Source organism: Peromyscus californicus, unplaced genomic scaffold (genome assembly GCF_007827085.1).
Source record: "Peromyscus californicus insignis strain IS unplaced genomic scaffold, ASM782708v3 Scaffold_7__1_contigs__length_154581171, whole genome shotgun sequence".
NCBI lineage: Eukaryota > Metazoa > Chordata > Mammalia > Rodentia > Cricetidae > Peromyscus > Peromyscus californicus.
In genome coordinates, this window is record NW_026294595.1 from 8155952 (window position 1) to 8172514 (window position 16563).

General features: G+C 50.1%; 1 protein-coding gene across 1 annotated transcript in view; it reads right to left on the reverse strand.

Annotated features, from left to right (window-relative positions):
• The window catches only part of Gpr107 (G protein-coupled receptor 107), a 65104-nt gene that overhangs the window by 15109 nt on the left and 33432 nt on the right, over positions 1 to 16563 (reverse strand). The window contains exons 12-14 of the mRNA XM_052722738.1: positions 16125 to 16242; positions 13036 to 13166; positions 10241 to 10284 (exon numbers count right to left, since the gene is read on the reverse strand). Coding sequence (XP_052578698.1) covers positions 10241 to 10284; positions 13036 to 13166; positions 16125 to 16242 — 293 coding nt within the window. The remainder of the gene's footprint in view (positions 1 to 10240; positions 10285 to 13035; positions 13167 to 16124; positions 16243 to 16563) is intronic.

Genomic DNA, 16563 nt, shown 5'->3' on the forward strand with positions numbered 1-16563 from the left:
GGACAGAACCCTCAGAGGCTTTTATGGGCACCACTGTGTGCCACAAGAGAAACAGGCACATGCAGTGCTCCCAGGACAGCACCGGAGAAAATATGTCTGCAGGCAGCTCCTGTCAGGCTGCAGGAAGCTGGGAGCGCACCCTGGGAAGCAGCTCCAGACTTCGGGCCAGAGTGTCCTGATGTCCTTAGCTACACAGGGACAAAAGCCAAGTGACAATGCTCTGCGATCAAGGAACTCATGTCTGTCTCTTCTGTTACAAAGCCCTGCTCTGGGTGACAGGGTCTAACAGCTGGCCTTCAACAGCAGTACATGCAAAGGACTGTGAGGCAGGGAAGCACATGGCCACGCTGCCCCAGCCCCAGGGCTGTCCCCACAGCAGACAGGGAGGGAGGCTCAGAAAGAAGTGTGGCTGGGAGGTCCCTCTGCTCTTGGCTCTTCCCTGAGGGCTTCCAGCTGGAGGCTCTAGCCTTCCTCTGGTAACAGCTCTCAGTCACTGCCCACAGCATCATGGCTCCTGCTTAAAAGTGGAAACTGAGGCTGGACAAGCCTGTTGTAAAGGGACACTGAAACGAAAGAACTGGGGAAGAATGTGCTTACAAACCCACTAAAGCCAGAGCTCCGTCCCATGCTCAAGGATGTCTGGAAGAAGTCAACAGTCCCCATTAGACACTAACTAGTTAAGGAGAAGTCCACAGTCCCCACCAGACACTAACTAGTTAAGGAGAAGTCCACAGTCTCCACCAGACACTAACTAGTTAAGGAGAAGTCCACAGTCCCCACCAGACACTAACTAGTTAAGGAGAAGTCCACAGTCCTCACCAGACACTAACTAGTTAAGGAGAAGTCCACAGTCCCCACCAGACACTAACTAGTTAAGGAGAAGTCCACAGTCCCCACCAGACACTAACTAGTTAAGGAGAAGTCCACAGTCCTCACCAGACACTAACTAGTTAAGGAGAAGTCCACAGTCCCCACCAGACACTAACTAGTTAGTTAAGGAGAAGTCCACAGTCCCCATGAGACACTAACTAGTTAAGGAGAAGTCCACAGTCCCCACCAGACACTAACTAGTTAAGGAGAAGTCCACAGTCCTCACCAGACACTAACTAGTTAGTTAAGGAGAAGTCCACAGTCCCCACCAGACACTAACTAGTTAAGGAGAAGTCCACAGTCCTCACCAGACACTAACTAGTTAAGGAGAAGTCCACAGTCCCCACCAGACACTAACTAGTTAAGGAGAAGTCCACAGTCCCCACCAGACACTAACTAGTTAGTTAAGGAGAAGTCCACAGTCCCCATGAGACACTAACTAGTTAAGAAGACATCCACAGTCCCCACCAGACACTAACTAGTTAAGGAGAAGTCCACAGTCCCCACCAGACACTAACTAGTTAAGGAGAAGTCCACAGTCCTCACCAGACACTAACTAGTTAAGGAGAAGTCCACAGTCCCCACCAGACACTAACTAGTTAAGGAGAAGTCCACAGTCCCCACCAGACACTAACTAGTTAAGGAGAAGTCCACAGTCCCCACCAGACACTAACTAGTTAAGGAGAAGTCCACAGTCCCCATGAGACACTAACTAGTTAAGGAGAAGTCCACAGTCCCCCATGAGACACCAACTGGCTAAAGAAGAGTACCAAGTCCCCACTTGACAGGTGAGGCAGTCAAGTCCAGGAGAGCAGCCTGAGGCTTGAAGAAGAAAGCTCTGGCAACCAAGCTGGAGTTCAGCAAACACTTAAAAGCAGCCTTGTACTTATGCTGAAGTACAAGGACAGGCCAGCAGTCAGTACTAGTACATGTTATACGTGGTCTGGAACATGACATCTCTTAAATGCCTACAGTAGCTGGGGGTGGCCAACTGCCTGTGCAGGCAGGGCAGGATAGTAGCTGTTAGGCTCCGTGGACCCCCAAATCTGTGACTACTCAGCTCTGCCATCAATACAGTCACTAGAGTCAAATACAATTTTACTTATAAAAACATGGGGACAGCTGAGTTGTTAAGGTTGGCTAGTGTGCACAAAACTCTGTGTTTGATCCTCAGCACCCATGAAACTGGGTGTGCTGGTACATGTCTGTAATCACAGCACATGGGAGGTGATAGAGGCAGAAGGCTCAGAAGGTCAAGGTCAACCCTGGCTACATAGTTGAGTCAAGGCTAGCCTGGGATACAGATGTTTCTTTTTTTTTTTTTTTAATTTAATTCCCCTTTTCTTTTAATATTTATTATGTATTTATTTATATACAGTGTTCTGCCTGCATGTATCCTTGCAGGCCAGAAGAGGGCACCAGATCTCATTACAGGTGGTTGTGAGCAACTATGTGGTTGCTGGGAATTGAACTCAGGACCTCTGGAAGAACAGTCAGTGCTTTTAACTGCTGAGCCATCTCCCCAGCCCCAGATGTTTCTTTAAAATAAAAAAAAAGTTGAGATAGCAGTATGAGAGCTGGAGCAATCACTTAGCCCTTAAGAGTGCATTGCTCTTGCAGAGGATTCGATTCCCAGCATCCACATCAGGCAGCTACAACACCCTGTAACTTAGCTCCAGGGGCATCTGCACTTATCTGATACCCATAGGTATATGCACATGCACATGCATACACACACACACACACACACACACATTTAAAATAAAATAAATAGAACATGATCCAGTTCTCTGAAGCAGCCAATGGCTTGCTCCAGCAGCACCTATCATTAAACTTCCTCCCATAAACTTGGAATGGCCAGTAGAGTTCCAGAATGGCAGTCACTGTGCTCTCATGTCCCTGCTACGTGTTCACAACACAGACTGGCTGCAGCTGCTGCAGGGGTGTAATGGTAGTAACCTGTCTAGGAAAACCAGAAGACCCTGCATCAACAACAAAAGCACAAACAACCTCCCTCTGTGCAGCACGAAGCCGGAACTAAAGACAAGAGGTTCTATAGCTCTCCGATCTGGAGGTCAGTCTGACACCACACCTTCTGGTACATGGCTCAAAAGGGAGGCAGCACATACCAGTGGTGAATAATGGGGGCAGGAAAGGCATTCAAGGGGTGTCAGGCGACTTTTACCACTGTGTTCTGGGGCAGCAAGATGGCTCAGTGGGCAAAGGTGCCTGATGACCTGAGTTCAATCCCCAGGACCACAATGTAGAAGGAGAGAACGGACTCCCATACAACTTCCTCTGATCACTATACATGTGCCATGGCACATACATGTATACAGGCAAATAAATGTTAAACAACTGTTAGAATCCTGCTCTCACTCTTCCGGGTCGAACATCTTATGTCATCAGGGGGCGCGGGCTGCGTGGTCACACAGTCCCTGCCTTAAAAAGCCGGACACAGATCCAGGAAAGGCGCAAAGCTACACAGAGAAACCCTGTCTCGAAAAACCAAAAAATAAATAAATAAAATAAAATGACTTTTAAAGTATTACTTTCTTAGCCGGGCGGTGGTGGTGCACGCCTTTAATCCCAGTCCTTGGGAGGCAGAGCCAGGAGGATCTCTGTGAGTTCGAGGCCAGCCTGGTCTACAGATCGAGATCCAGGAAAGGAGCAAATCTACACAGAGAAACCCTGTCTCGGAAAAAAAAAAAAAAAAAAAAAAAGCCAGACACGGACCCTCACGCTCTCTCTCTCTGCGCTCTTCTTTCTGTGCTTCCTCTCTGCGCTTCTCTCTCTTCCTGTTTCTCCAGGCCTGGCTTCTTTCTAATAAAGCTCTTTCTAACATTGATTCTGCCATGGCCCGTGACTTTTCCGCCAACCAACCAGGGCCGTTTTACCATCAACAACAACAAAAGAAACCCACATACTGTGTTCCTGTGAAACTGAAAACACACTCCCTAGAAGAGCGGGCCATTCCTTGTGTGCACCTGGTCACCTTCTACCAGGACCATCTCCTAAAGGTTCCATCTCTTGGGCATCACACCAAGGACCAAGCTCCAGCACATGGACCCTTGGGAGGACAGCATGATCCAGTGAAAACATGAGCAAACGACTTGAAATGACATTTTCCAAAGAAGATATACTACGGCCAATAAGCTCCTGGAAATACGTGTAGCAACACTAATGACTAGTGAATGCAAACTGAGAGTTTACTGAATATCACTGCTTGTTCCAGCTCTCATACTGCTGTCTTCAACGAGACTGACTGGGAGGGACTTCTCGGTGATACCGGTGCCGGCAAGCCGCCCAAGCTTTTCTGCGTAATTCCAATAAAGTTGCTGGCTCACCACACCGGACTGAACTGTTTCTTTGGTTTTCCTATGACCTCTCCATCTCAGGTGACTAGATGTTTAAGACTCCCCAGGAAAGATCCAAGCAAGGAGTCTCACATCACAATCACGCTGTGCTCCTATTCAAATCACAGCGCACAGGGAGAGTCTTAAACTCATCTCAAGGTTGGTGGACATGAGCTCCACAAATCACACAGCCAGATGTGCTACTCACAACTGTAATCCCAGCACCTGTGGGGCTGAGGCAGAAGGATCATCATTGAGTTCTGGACCAACCTGGGCTACAGAATGAAATCTAGGTCAGCCTGGGCTACAGCATAATCCTGACTCAAAAACAGCAAACACCTGGGGTTGGGGCTGGGGCTGGGGCTGGCTCAGCAGGTAAGCACCTGCTGATGAGCCAGCAGCCTTGAGGTTAAGAGTCCCCAGAACTCATGAAAGCTGGCTGCAGTGGCACATCCATCTACAATCCCAGTGCTGCTCCCTGGTCTGGGGTTACCAGCACCCAAGACGACACCTGCATGTCATGGTGGGCACAAGCACACAGAGAGATTGGAATGAAAACCAAACAACTTTAGTGGACACAGGAGGTCTGTAGCTTTCTAAATGCTCAAGCAGATCGACTGCCCAGAGAAGCGCTGTGAAGAGAGTGAAAACAAGAAGAAACACACTGAAAGCTTGTCATGAACATACCCAAATAAAACAGCTCCTTGCCAGGAGACAACTGCGGCCAGCAGACATCTCCAATAAACACCAGTGTCCTGGAGTAGGAACTTCCCTCACTGTTGTTCTGCCTTTTGAGTTTGCCCGCCCGCCCGCCTGTGATGCTCCCTGCCAGGAGAACAGGGTGATGTCATGCATCAGGTGGAGCACAGTGTTTCAGTGAACGGCACTGCTCTCTCAAACACTGAAGCATTTCTTAAACAACCCCACACTGGTAGCGCTCCCTCTGCACACCCTGGAGGGTTTTAAGAACTAGGAAACTCACGTTCCTGTGGCATCTGTGAGCTCTCCTATGCTGTGCTTTGTACTGAGAAGCACAACTTGCATCCTGGCAATAAACACTGCCCGCTGTTTCCTCTGTGACATGTTCATTTCTTTAGACACATGGCTTGTGACCCACCACACCGCAGTACCAAGTGCACCTTCCATTTTTCCACACTGGATATAAAGACAGGCACTTGGGCCTGAAACTTGATACAAGTACTTGCTATATCATCACAGACATTCTGAAAGGACACAAACCTGGGTCACCCTACAAGTATGTGCCAGTGAAGAATGGGGTGGCTTGGCTTGAGAGATGACTCTGAGGTTAAGAGCACTCCCTGCTCTTGAAGAGGACCTGAGCTTGACTCTCAGCATCCATGTTCACAGTCTGTAACTTGTAAGTTTTCTCTGGTCCCGCCTGGCCACACAGTCCCGCAGTCGCTTATAAAATAATCACTCAGAGGCTTAATATTATTTACAAACTGTATGGTCTATGGCAGGCCTCTTGCTAGCTAGCTCTTATTTCTTAAATTAACCCATTTTTTTTTTTTTTTTAAATTAACCCATTTCGCCGGGCGGTGGTGGCGCACGCCTTTAATCCCAGCACTCGGGAGGCAGAGCCAGGCAGATCTCTGTGAGTTCGAGGCCAGCCTGGGCTACCAAGTGAGTTCCAGGAGAGGCGCAAAGCTACACAGAGAAACCCTGTCTCAAAAAAACCAAAAAAAAATAAATAAATAAATAAATAAATAAAAAATAAAATTAACCCATTTCTATTAATCTATGTTTTACTACGCTTTCTGTGGCTTTACCGGTCTGCTGGCATGTTGTTCCTTGGGTGGCAGCTGGCGTCTCTCCCCTACTCTCCTTTCTTCTTCCCGTCTCTGTCTTGGATTTCCTGCCTGGCTATAACCTGGCTCACCACAGGCCAGAGCAGCTTCTTTATTGACTAATCATAGCAACACATATTCATAGCATACAGAAAGACATCCCACAGCAGTAACTGCAGTTCCAGGGGAATCTGATGCTCTTTTTTTGGCCTTCAAGGGCACCAGGCATATGGTGTACATACACTTACACAGGCAAAATACCCTTGCATAGAAAGTAAAACATAACACAATAGGTAAAGAACGCGGTGGCTGCTGTGGTATGGGGCTGCCGCCCTGACCCCACACAGACATCACTGTTTGATCTGGCAACACCTCTGCACACCAGTGAGGCTCCCAGAGCACAGAGCACACGTGGCAGTCTGAGTAAGAACGGCTCCCACAGGCTCATACAGACGTGACCTTGTTGGAGGAAGTGTGTGACTAGGGGTGGACTTTGAGGGTTCAAACGCCCATGGCAGGCCCAGGCTCTCTGTGCCTGTGGATCAGGATATCGCTCTCAGCTATTTCTCCAGCACCATGCTGCCATGACTGCCACCATGCCCCCTGCCATGATGATAACGAATTAAAACTCTGAAACTGTAAGCACTCAATTAAATGTTTTCTTTATAAGAGTTGCTGTGGTCATGGTGTCTCTTCACAGAACAGTGACCCAGACACTATAATGTTGGGCTTGAAGCCAATGTGACCCAAAGAACCCTGAGAGTGCCAAAATGATGTCCTATGGCTAAGGTTCCTTTCTGACCATGGCAGCCATTCAGAACGAGGCCATGCCTCCACTGGCCCTTGAGAACGAGGCCTGCAGCCATCCAATCACACCACATGTTTCTGAAGCACATGTAAAATGGAAGGCTCTCTAGAATACTTCTGCTTTTCCCTCAGGAACAGAAGACAAAAACCCGATGACCAGAGGTAGGGCCCAACAGTCAAGTTATGCAGAACATTCCCAAGCCAGGTAATGATGCCAGAGAGAGAGAACTGGAGCGAGGAGGAATTGGGCTGCAGGTTCCAGGGCCAAGCAGCCAGCAGATCTTGGCAGGAGGCTGGAGCATGGGCACCCACCGTGCCACTAAAGGCTGCAGACTGCAATGAGAGATGACCCGAGAGAACCCTCAGTGTGTGGTGGAAAAGCAACAGGCAGGGCGTGGGCTGCTTCTCTTAACCATTTCCTTTGTTCTCCCTCAGCCAAAGGGAATCGAGAGACAAAGGGTGCACACGAGCCCAACACACACCCCGAAAGCCACGCTGAACAGCATCCGCTTGCTTTCTCAGTCTGCACAGCACCTACACACACCCAGGTCACTGCTGAGGCCGTGACAGATCAACGGGTGATGAGCTGAGGAGAGACAGTAAAGCACCAGCTCCATCTGACCACGTGCCTCCAGACCCTGGGGTAGACCTGCCCAGAGGGTGACCACAGATCTGGAGGACTTAGGCAGGGCTGTACTGTGGTGACAATGACCAGCTAGCAGAGTGCTGGTCCCATGCTTCTCTGTGGGGTTTCCACTGAGGGAACATGGCTTCTTTGACTCTGGAAGTTATTTTTCAAAGACCAGAGTGAAGTACACACTTGTGGATCAGCTCAAAACCGTCCCACAGAGCAGACTCCCCCATCCTGTCTCTTGCCCTTCTTTAGGGCAAGAGGTTTTCTGTACATGCCCTTCCTCATGGGTGGGATGCAGGGCTGCTTTTACAACTAGAGAAGTCTCATACTGCCACCTGGTGGAAGACCCCATGTGCTCCTGGTCTAGACCAATGTTCTCAACCTGTGAGTCGTGATCCCTTCACTTCACAGTAGTGGCCTGAAACTATCTGCATATCAGATATTTACAACTCGTACCAGTAGCAAAATTAGTGATGAAGTAACAACAAAAACAATTTTATGGCTGGGGTCAGCACACCATGAGAACTGTATTACTGGGTTACAGCATCAGGAAGGTTGAGAAGCACTGCTCTAGACAGAAAATAACCTCTCTGTGGGCTCTCTTCATCACACAGCCTGCTGTGCTATCTACCATAGGCCAAGCCCTTCATGTCATCCTCAGCTAAGATCAGTGTGGTGAATGTCACAGACCAATCTCCAGTCACACTCAGGACCTCGAGACAAGATGGAGGACCAAGTGCGGAAGGCTACCCGGCAGAGGCTAGAAGGATAAGCAGCGGAAGGAAGATGCTGGATGCTCATTTAGAAACACCAAAACATGCAAGGAAAAAGGCGCTAGGAGACAGGCCAGCCAGCCCTGCCCAATGAGACCTGTCTCAAAAAACACACACACAAAAACGGAAAAGAAAGGAGGAGGGGCTGGAGTGATGGCTTAGCAGTTAGGAGCACCCACATGGCAGCTCACAACTGTCTATAACTCACTCATGGTATCGAGCCTATCTGCAGGCAAAACAAGACACATAAACTGTCCCATCTTAATACATTGAGGAACCTGTATGCATTAAGTTATAAACGCACTAAGTCACCTTTTAGTACAATACACACAACACAACACAGACAACAGGCTGGGAACATCCCTAGCACAGCCAGGCAGGCTTTCCCTCAGGGCAGGTGCTTCCTCAGAGTCCCACATCTACACTCTTCTGCCCACTGCAGGAGGCAGGTGGGCTGCCCGGGTCTGGGAAGTCACTGGCATGCTGCCCAAACTGCCTGGACTACAGCTGCAGCTGAGAAGACTGTGCTGCTGAGGGCATGGGTAGGGGGTGGCAGGGGTCAAGGGCCTTTGGAAATAAAGAGGAAACACGACAGAGAAGCTGTACCTCAGCACTAGAGAGAACAGAGCTGGCACTGAGCATGTGCAGAGGCCGCCGGGTACTGACTCGGCTCTGACCATGGCAGTGTCTCCTATACAGGGCTGCCCAGAGCTGCAGGAGCCTGGACAGCTGGATGGGCTATTCTGGGTCCAAGCTGAACAGAACATAAATAGCCCAGTGAGCACACTCAAGTCCTGAAGTGAAACCTCAAAGCTAGGAGTCGGCAATCCAATAAACACTTGGACACGGCAGGGGAGGGAGCTCAGTGGCCAAGTACATGTCTTGCTTCAATCTCAACACCAAAACCACAAAACGGGGCTGGAGAAAGCTAAGAGCACCACCTGCTCTTCCAAAGGACCGGGTTCAATTCCCAGCACCCACATGGCAGCTCACAACTGTCTGTAACTCCAGTTCCAGGGGATCCGACACCCTCACACAGACATACAGGCAGGGAAAACCCCACATACATAAAAAGAAAAATAAATCTTTAAAAACAAACAAACACAAAACAACCCCCCCAAAGTGAAATAATTTGATATAAATTATCAAGCCTGTGGAATGAACCCATATTTTTCTAACAAAAACAAAAACAAACCTAACGCTCAGTGATAAAACTCTGGAATGTAGTCAGGTAGGCCATTTCCCGAGCTCCAAGAGCACCGTTCCTCCACCTGGTGGGCAGTCCACAAACTGGTACAGACAGACACACACCGGACACTGCAACACAGAGTTGTAAGAGTCGCCTGGCGTCGTGAGGGAACAGTGCGGGGACAGCAGGTGATGCGGAAGGGCTTTTTAGCCCCCGAGTCTCCCGTCAAACAAACACGGACAGTGTGCTGCAGTAAGCAGAAGGATACCGCACGCTGCCCTCTCGACCCACGGAGCACCGCTCTCCGGCCCTTCCCAGACCCCAGTATTCCCGCCTGAGATTTGCTATGGGATTTGGTTCTGAAAAGTGAAGATCTTGGACCAGCTGTGGTGGCACACACCTTTAATCCTCAGGAGGTAGAGGAAGGCGGATTTCTGAGTTTGAGGCCAGCCTATTCTACAGAGTGAGTTCCAGGACGGCTAGGGCTACACAGGGAAACCCTGTCTTGAAAAACAAAACAAAAATTTAAATAATTTTTTAAAAAGGTAAATATCACAATCACAATGGACAGCAGAAATGACACAGGGCTGCTGCCCCAGGCCTCTCTCCGCAACTATCTCTGGCTCTGTAAGCTGGCACCTGCTTCCCCACCAAACCATCCATGCTGCCTCTACAGAGTGAGTCCCCAGCCCTGCCTAGCCTGTCCCCCAGAAGCTGGTGCTGGGGAGCCAGAATCTATCCCAGTTCTCAAGGACAAATGCCAGTGCCGTGGGAGGGACACAAAGGAGCACAAGGGAACTTGCCTTTTCCATCTGTGGCTGAGGCTTCTTGTAAATGTCTGATCGACCTAAAAATAACCAGTCGGAGAGCAGAGGTTAGTAGAGGAGCCTGCGTTCTCTTCCATTTCTGGCTCTAGTAACTTGGGCCCTGAACCCCATTGTAACCGAAAGGACTGGACCAGATGACTGGACAGCACCCTCCCTAAAACAACAGGTCTCTGCCAGTCCACACTTGGCCATTTATGGTGCTCAATTTATGGCGAAGATGCTCTCTGCTGGCAGAATCAGGGCCAGCAGGAGAGGCAGCGGAAACACCATTTAACTCCACTCATTCCTGCAGCCACCCTGTCCCTCAGGAGACAGTCAGCATCACTGAGCAGCCCTGCCAGGGGGATGACCCAGGAGAAAGCCACTGCTGATTCCTAACTGAGGTCTGGCAGCTGTGCAGGTCTCGGGCTCTGGTAAGATTTATAGCTCTGGAAAAGGCTAGTCTCTGGCATCCTTTTTCTGGCTGGGCTGTGCTGACAACTAGTCACTATGCTCTAGGCAGGGGACATTAACATTATTAAAGATGCATGAAGCCAGCCCTGTGGGACATGCCTGCTATCCCAGCACTCAGGAGGCTGACACAGGAGCCCTGCTGACAGTTTAAGACCACTCTGGACTAAAAGTGAGCATCAGGCCAGCCAGAGCTACACAGTGAATCCCTGCTCAAAGAACAGGACAAAATAAGAAAGACTTGGAGCTACAGGCACAGCTCACAGCCACAGGGGAAAGTCTGCATTGAGCAGACAGACAAGGAAGTGAAGGGAAGCAGGCCAGGGATCCACAGGCAGGGCTCCTCTTCTAATGCTGACCCTCTTATCTACAGATAAATCACTCCCAAGACCTCAGCAAAGTACCACCCTCCAAGCTTCATGATAAAGTGAACACATGAAGGCCATCAGCATAAAGGCAGTTTATGCCGCTGCTGAACCAAGGCTGGCTGAAATCAAGTATTTCAGAAATTTAATAGTGCTATTTATTTGTAATTAAATCTTAGTGTGTATGTGTGTGCACATGTCCATGTGGAGGTCAGAGGACAACTTGCTGGTATAGGTTTTCTCCTTCCCCGACGTGGGTTCCAGGGAGCAAACTCAGGTCATTAGGCTTGGCAGCTACTAAACCATTTCACCAGTCCACTGATGCTGTTTCTTCTGTATTTATTAGCATCTCATCTCTTGCAGCAATTTTCAGGATGTGCACCATAAAGAGTATTGCCATTGGGTACCTTCTCAGGGCTGTGACCAAGTGATAAGAAATGACCACTGATGGCTTGGTGGCTCTATGCTTGCAGTGGTTTGAATGAGAATGTTCTCCCCACCCCACTCCTCATAGACTCATACACTTGATACTTGGGGCCCAGTTGGTGGAACTGTTTGGGAAGGATTAGGAGGTGTGGTCTTGTTGGAGGAGGTGTGTCACAGGAGGTAGGCTTCTGAGGTTGAGTTAGCGCTTTTTGCTTTCTACTTGCAGATTGGTATGTGAGGTCTCAGCTACTACTCCTATGCCATGCCTGCCTGCCTGCCGCCATGCTCCCTGCTATGATGGTCATGGACTCTGACTCTCTGAAACCCCAAATAATCTCTCTCTTCTATAAGTTGCCTTGGTCATGGTATCTGACCGTAGCAATAGAAAAGTAACGAAGACGATGCTCATCTGGGACCCTTGTACTTCAGTGTTCCAACAATGACAGACACTAAGAATAGGACCTAACGCCTGCTTCCCAGCAAGGTCCCCACTACCTGAGGCAGCACTGACCAGCCTGATGGTAATGGGGCAGGATGGCAGGGCAGCTGAGGAGACTGCATGGAATGGTCTCACCCCCATTTTTTTTTTTTTTTTTTTTTGAGACAGGATCTCATGTGGCATCAAGCTTGTTATATAGCAGAGGATGAGCTGGAACTTAGGATCCTTCTGCCTCTACTTCCTCCAGGCTGAGACTCCAGATGCACCACACTGCCATGTTATGTGGTGCTGGGGAAGGAACCCAAGGCTTCAAGCATGCTAGGTAAGCACTGTGCCACCTGAACCCCACCCCAGCCCTCCCAGCCTCCTCTATACCAGCAGCAGCTGGTTAACAGGAATACTTGGGTTATACAAAGCCTAGCGGGAGGGTGACTCTAACTAGAACCATGCTCTCAACAGTCATGGTGGCTGGACAGTACACCCGACAACCTTAGGATTCTGGAAAGCACTGACTCACAGAAATGGGTCCTGCCTGAGAATGCACCTCACTCCCTCCACATTAACCGAGCACCAGCTGCTCTAGAGAAGCCGTGAGGCAGACACTGAGGACGAGCAGGGTGCTGTGTTGTCATCAACCGGCACCTCTGCCAGGATTCACAAAGCCTCTTCCTCACAGAGCACAGCAATGACACCTCTTGTCGTACAACTGAAGCACAAACCTGAAGCCTGCCATTTCTGGATCAGAGCAAGCCACTCTCCAGAGCCCCCAAACCTGGGTGGCCTGAGAACGACCCCTAGTTTTATGTTAGAGTATATTCCCACTCTTCCATCTAAACTGGCAAGAGAAATGACTCTCCTACTCAGCCCTTATCAGATTCCGGCTGACAGTTTACAGTGTCACTAACTCTCCCTTCTACACCCTCCTCGACTGGGTAGAACTGAACCCTTGGCCTAGAGTCCAGACCAGCTCCATTGGAGTCCTCTCGGTAGCTAGGGCCTGGGCCCCCCAGGGCCGTCTTTCTCAGACAGCCGTGTGACTCTGGCTGTACACGCTCTGGCTGTACCCGCGCTGCCCTCCCAAGGTTACTTACCACACCACTGGGAAGAGGATGGCGCCACAGCACAGCAGGTCAACCAGGAAGAGAGAGTCCTTCCACAAGCCATACTCTGTCGTGCCCTCCTCAGTAGACTCTATGATGATGTAGGCCACATTTGCCAGCACCTACAACATGAGACCCCAAAGCATAAGTGCTCTTAGGACAGTGGCCCCAAGTGGGGTGCTCACCTGGCTGGAGCGCTACTGTCACTCAGAAGCTCCCTGAGAACCTCGCCTCTCAGCTCGCCAGCCCCTGACCCTGTCAGGCCTGTGAAGAAGCTAGCTGCTGGGTGATTTCCACAGTGGGGACAGCTTCCTCCTGGCCCCCTGCTGGGCTGCAGAAGCCTGACTTCCCCCGTAACTGCAATGGCGGAGAAACTATGTAAAGACATGTCCAAGGAGCCCCCGCTGTTTCTCCTCCGTCTCATCAGGTATTCCTAGTCCAGGACACAGACTCAGTGAAGACTACATATCCTAGACTGCTGGAGCCCATTTAGGCTTTACCCAGCAGGTCTGCATAAAAGGATGATTGGACCACAAGCCCGAGTACCAGGTGTCTGAGACAGTCTGCACCTGTGCTGGGGGGAGGTCCTTTGCTTCACCCCTAGGCATTCCTTTAAATACCCTAGGGCAGAGACAGTCGGGGCCGGATGGATTAGGATCCAGGCCCTCCTACAAGGCTACCTTGTATTTTCTGTTTCTCTCCCCTCTTTACTTCTATCTAATATTTCTTGCTGCTCCTACTCAAGAGTACTCTGGGGGAAAGTGAGGGTGGGATGGCCCCCACACCAGACCCCAGTCACCATCAGACTGCAACCAGGCCCCAAGTCAGGCCTATCCAATTAAGACACCTCTAAATCCCTGGCCCAAAGATATGGAGAGTTACTACTTGGCGTTGCCTCAAATCATTAAGTTTGGGGTGGTATGTAGCAATGGGTAATGAAAACACTTTGCTTTGGGACACTCAAAGCCTCAGGCAGTCTCAAAAGCTACTGGGCAGGTGGCATTTCACATCCCACATAGCCAGGATGTCAACACTCCTCAGGCCCAGCTCTTCCTGAGAAGTCTTGGTCCTCAGGGACAACAATTCTAAGTAGCTGATACAAAGACCCGAGGTTGGGATGGCAAGAAATGCAGAGTTCAGTGACTGCTGTGTTATTCACATGGGCTAGCCAGTCTGGTACCCTATACTGCACAGGACACAGGTCTTCCTGAGGCTCATCTGCCTCCATGTCTTGCTTCTATTTCCACAATCAAAGCTTTGCCTTGTGATTTTAGCCCTGCCCTTGGATTCTCAGCAGGTTATGAACAGTTTTCCAATGGGCTTATTTGAGACCTCACACACTGTGTCTCAGTGAAGTTTCTGATTTATGCTACTTCCTTTAGGGAACCCATGAGCTGTGGTGCAGAGATAAAGACGAGACCTGTGGAGACTGGAGAGCTAGCACAGCAGTTACAGTGCCTGCCAAGCAACCATGAGGCACAGAGGCTGGATCCCAGCACCCACTTTACAAGTCAGGTGTCCTGAACACAACTCTAACTCCAGCTCGGTGAGATGGAGTGGGATGGGCTTGCTGGCTTCGGTCCTAGCCTAGAAATGTAAACCCCAATTCACGCACTCTGCATGAAAGAGGCTGTTCCCAGAGGAAGTGCTGAGCCACGCCCCACAGTGCTCTTGAACACCAAGTTACTCGCTTCTGCTTCAGGTAAGGGTTAGGTGGGGCTCAGCACACTGTTTGCCCTGCCTGTTCAAGGTCCTGGTTCCATGCCAAGCACAAGAGAAACAAAAGGGAAAGAGAAAAGAAACTCTCTGGTGCTCCCCATGGCAAAAGGATGCTGACTTTGGTCAAGAGCTTCCCAGACCAGTCCCGTTGTCTAAACACTAACTCCTCATCTTTGGTTTCAAACATCCTACTTCCTTGGGGTGACAGTCAATGTGGCCTCATGTGTTCATCCTTCAGGAGTCAGCAGGACAGAGGCTTCTTCACACCCAGCTCAGGCCAGGGGAGGAGTCAACAGACAGAATGGCCTGAATCTGCCAGAGAGACATGAAGGGCAATCCCCAAAGTGCAAGGAGAACTCGGGCTCTGTCCCGCACACACTCACAACACCATGGCAGGGTATGGAACTCCAGCTGCCTAGTGGTGGCCCTGGTGGTTTGGTTACCAGAAGACCTTAGCTTGTCTGGTTCCTCTGACAAGTGCCACAGGTATCTGTGGCTACTCCTTTACCTGTCACATTCCTTCCTTAAACATCCAACCAAGCTCCATCTCCATCACAAGGCCCTTCTAGACCATTCTGAGTGATTACTTTCTCCCTGAAAACCTACAGCAACTGGTTTGTGTCACAGGTCTGGTGCTAACCCATGCGCCTCCCTGCTGAATACTGCCAGCAGCCAATCGATCCCCAGAGGTGACATGCCCAGGAAATTTCCCTCTTCCTTCCTCTCCTGCCAGCCACACCCATGCTATGGTCTTAAACAGAAGGAGTGCCCTCCCCAAAGGCATGGCTGTGACCAGGCAGCCAGGAAGAGGTACCTGGCTATGGTGCCCTCAGCTCCAGTCTCTGCTTCCTTGCACAGCCTGCTGATGTAAGACAAACCACGGGTCCTCCCTGAGGGGCTATGTACTTGTCAGTCAGGTCTCAGACCACAGTCTCCAAACACAGGGTGAGTGTAGCTCAAAGTTTTCTGTTTAAAAATGTCAGCCCTATGGGGCCACTCTCCTATTCCACCTTGCAGGAAAACTCACTGAAGCCACTGAGTTCTAAAATACTGCAGGGAACATGGCCTAAGGGAACCATTCTGCTACTGGCAGCAGCAGAAGGCATGACAGAACTGATCCCTCACTTCTCTGCAGCTCTCAAACCACCATCTAGGATGCCCTGTCTGACAGCAAGTGGCCACCAAGACTTGCAGGGCACACCTGAAACTAGGTCTGTCAGCAGTCAGAAGGGAGCCCCTATCTGCAGCCCACAGTGGTAGAAGCTCAGGTTTCCAAGGGAGATGACTCCCTGCACACAGGCCTGGAGCTGAGCCCCGCCCAGAGCCAGGGAGGACCGACAAGTCAGCCACAGTTCCCGTACCTGGAGCGGGATGACGATCATGAAGATCTTCTTGTCTTTATCAGACAAGATGTGCTTGATGAAGGCCCAGCCAGTGCCGATGAGAGCAATGGTGATGAACAGCAGCGCCCCCTTTAGTCTAGAAGACAGAACATTTCACAGATACCACCAGGCCCCCAGATTCTAGTCCTGTCAATCACCCTGTCAACTCATTCCAAGATTCGACACTCCCCCATTTCTTTTTTTCTTTATGATTTATTTATGTATATGAGTGCTCTGTCTGTCTGTATGTATGTATGTATGCCTGCAACCCAGAAGAGGGCATCAGATCCCGTTATAGATGGTTGTGAGCCACCATGTGGGTGCTGGGAATTGAACTCAGGAGCCCTGGAAGAGCAGCCAGTGCTCTTAACCTCTGAGCCATTTCTGTAGACCCCCATTTCTTTTTATTTTTTTTAAG